At 54.1% G+C, this 1,176-nt stretch overlaps 1 protein-coding gene across 1 annotated transcript in view; it reads left to right on the plus strand.

Moving 5' to 3' along the window:
- VOLCADRAFT_93286 (uncharacterized protein) overlaps positions 1–905 on the plus strand; it is a gene marked incomplete at both ends in the record, with an annotated part of 5,398 nt that extends 4,493 nt beyond the window's left edge. Inside the window, one exon of the mRNA XM_002952490.1 lies at positions 819–905. Within this exon, the coding sequence (XP_002952536.1) occupies positions 819–905 (87 nt within the window). The remainder of the gene's footprint in view (positions 1–818) is intronic.
- Positions 906–1,176: the final 271 nt, after the last annotated feature.

The raw sequence follows: 1,176 nt of genomic DNA on the forward strand, positions 1-1,176 counted from the left end.
GCGGAGAAGGGAATAAAAAGTGTGTATTGACTACAGGTAGTTCTGAGTTGTACGGCAAGTTCTGAGTCGTACAGTCTAGGGGAAATGAAAACGTTTTTTTGCCGCTAGCTTGCTGGCACAGCTATGATGTTCACCCCCACATGCAGAAGAAGACTTCGGGTCTGCTTACGGCTCCTCCCCCGCCCTCCTGATTACGCCCGTTTACCGCCTCTCGTAATGTTTTAACGTCCCCCCCTCGACCCCAGCAGCTTCAATCGTGTGTGGTTCGTCTTTCCCCCTCGGCCCCCTTCGAGGGCAGTTCTTTGCCTTCTTCACATCTTGGGAAAAATAGATATCGCTCCCCCGTAAACCCCCTCCTCACCCCCCTTGTTTTCCGATGATAGCAACCCCCCTTCCCTTCCCTGTCCCCCCAAAAAACACATACGTACATACATACGTACATACATGTATACATACATACAAAACCCCAGGCGCGGCTCTACCCCCCGGGCTGCTACATGGCAACCAATGAACAGGAGTACTGGGCTGTGGGTGAGTGTTGGGGGGTTAGGGCTTGGGGGTGGGGTGGGGTGAAGGAGGGAAGATAGGGGGTGTTGTTGGGGGGAAGGAAAACCCCACAGACGTTTTTGCCGTGACCGTTGCTCGTCCAGGACGGAGGGACGAGTGTTGTTGAAAACTTTTTGTCACGTTGAGTAATCTGGATACGGACCCACTCAGCAGGTAAAACTTAGAATAACCCCGTCCTTATAATACAGACAGGCATACAGATATACATACGCGCTTGTTCCCGGATCACCTCCTGCTTCAAACCCCCCCAGGACTCAAATTTCGCAGTTTCGGACTTTGGACGCCCTCCCGCAGTTCATTTCCGACTTTCTTGCACCATACCATTTGCCCCCCATTAACAACAAAAAAAAACCTGGTATTCAAAAAGATGGATACCTGTTGCGCCGCCCTCAAGTCGCCCTTTTCCTTCCACACCACCCACTTCCGCCACCACCCGCCTCGAAACGTGCTCACATCTCCCTCCCCCCTCCCCCCTGCCGCCAGCTGTGGAGTCCTGGTTCGAGAGCACTATCCGGGAGGACGTCAACGGCGGCATACAGACCCGGGAACAGCTGAAGAAACACGACCCGCAGCTAGCAGCCCTTCTACAGGCCGCGTTTGGAGACGGGG

The sequence above is a fragment of the Volvox carteri genome (genome assembly GCF_000143455.1).
Source record: "Volvox carteri f. nagariensis unplaced genomic scaffold VOLCAscaffold_30, whole genome shotgun sequence".
NCBI classification, from domain to species: Eukaryota; Viridiplantae; Chlorophyta; class Chlorophyceae; order Chlamydomonadales; family Volvocaceae; genus Volvox; species Volvox carteri.